General features: G+C 48.4%; 1 protein-coding gene across 1 annotated transcript; it reads left to right on the plus strand.

Moving 5' to 3' along the window:
• Positions 1-32: 32 nt before the first annotated feature.
• Positions 33-668, plus strand: Pmar_PMAR019384 (glyceraldehyde-3-phosphate dehydrogenase, putative; the record flags this gene model as incomplete). Its single annotated transcript, XM_002765968.1, has 1 exon — positions 33-668. The coding sequence occupies one exon, from the start codon at positions 33-35 to the stop codon at positions 666-668; it is 636 nt and encodes a 211-aa protein (XP_002766014.1).
• Between the last annotated feature and the right edge of the window lie 372 nt (positions 669-1040).

Raw genomic sequence — 1040 nt, forward strand, 5'->3', positions numbered from 1 at the left:
TCATCTCTGCTCCCCCTAAGGATGACACTCCTATGTTCGTGATGGGTGTTAACAACAAGGAGTATACGTCCGATCTCAAGGTTGTCTCCAACGCCTCGTGCACTACTAACTGCTTGGCCCCTCTTGCTAAGATCATGAACGACAACTTTGGTATCGTCGAGGGTCTCATGTCCACAATTCACGCTACTACTTCCACTCAATTGACCGTCGATGGTCCCTCAAAGGGTGGTAAGGACTGGAGAGGAGGCCGTTGCGCTGCTGCCAACGTCATTCCTTCCTCCACCGGTGCCGCCAAGGCCGTCGGTAAGGTCATCCCCTCTCTCAACGGTAAGTTGACTGGTATGTCCTTCCGTGTCCCTACCCCTGATGTTTCTGTTGTCGATCTTACCTGCCGTCTCGAGAAGGCTGCCACCTACGACGAGATCGTTGCCGCCGTCAAGGAGGCCTGTGAGGGTGACATGAAGGGTGTCATGGGTATCACTTATGATGATGTCGTCTCCACTGATATGTGCAACGACAAGCATTCTTCCATCTTCGATGTTAAGGCCGGTATCGCTCTTAATGAGCACTTCGTCAAGCTCGTCTCCTGGTATGATAACGAGTGGGGTTATTCCAACCGTCTTGTTGACCTCGCTGTTCATATGAGCAAGGTTGACGCCACTGCATAAATAGATATGCTACAGCCATTTTTCTGATCTACAACCTTCCTTCATGGCTGAATGCCAATTTCCTAAACGATGTTGTTGTATTCGCGTTCAATATAGGGGGACGATATTGGAATTGAGCTGTATCGATTAGATTCTCAATAGGGGGATTTCAGTGCATCAAATGTTAACTGACTCTTAAAATGTTCAGTTGCAACACGTTTCTGGTCTCGCGTTCTTCGTCATAATCCAACACCTCGCGAATGGGGAGTCTCGCAGAATCAGGCAGTAGTTTGTGTTATACAATAACATCAGAGGTGACTCCGAATAGACCCTGAGAATGTGAGGTTCATTGTGATTACCGCAGAACCGCTAAACCGAGAGCATTTACAAGTT

The sequence above is a fragment of the Perkinsus marinus genome (genome assembly GCF_000006405.1).
Source record: "Perkinsus marinus ATCC 50983 genomic scaffold scf_1104296973888, whole genome shotgun sequence".
NCBI lineage: Eukaryota > Perkinsozoa > Perkinsida > Perkinsidae > Perkinsus > Perkinsus marinus.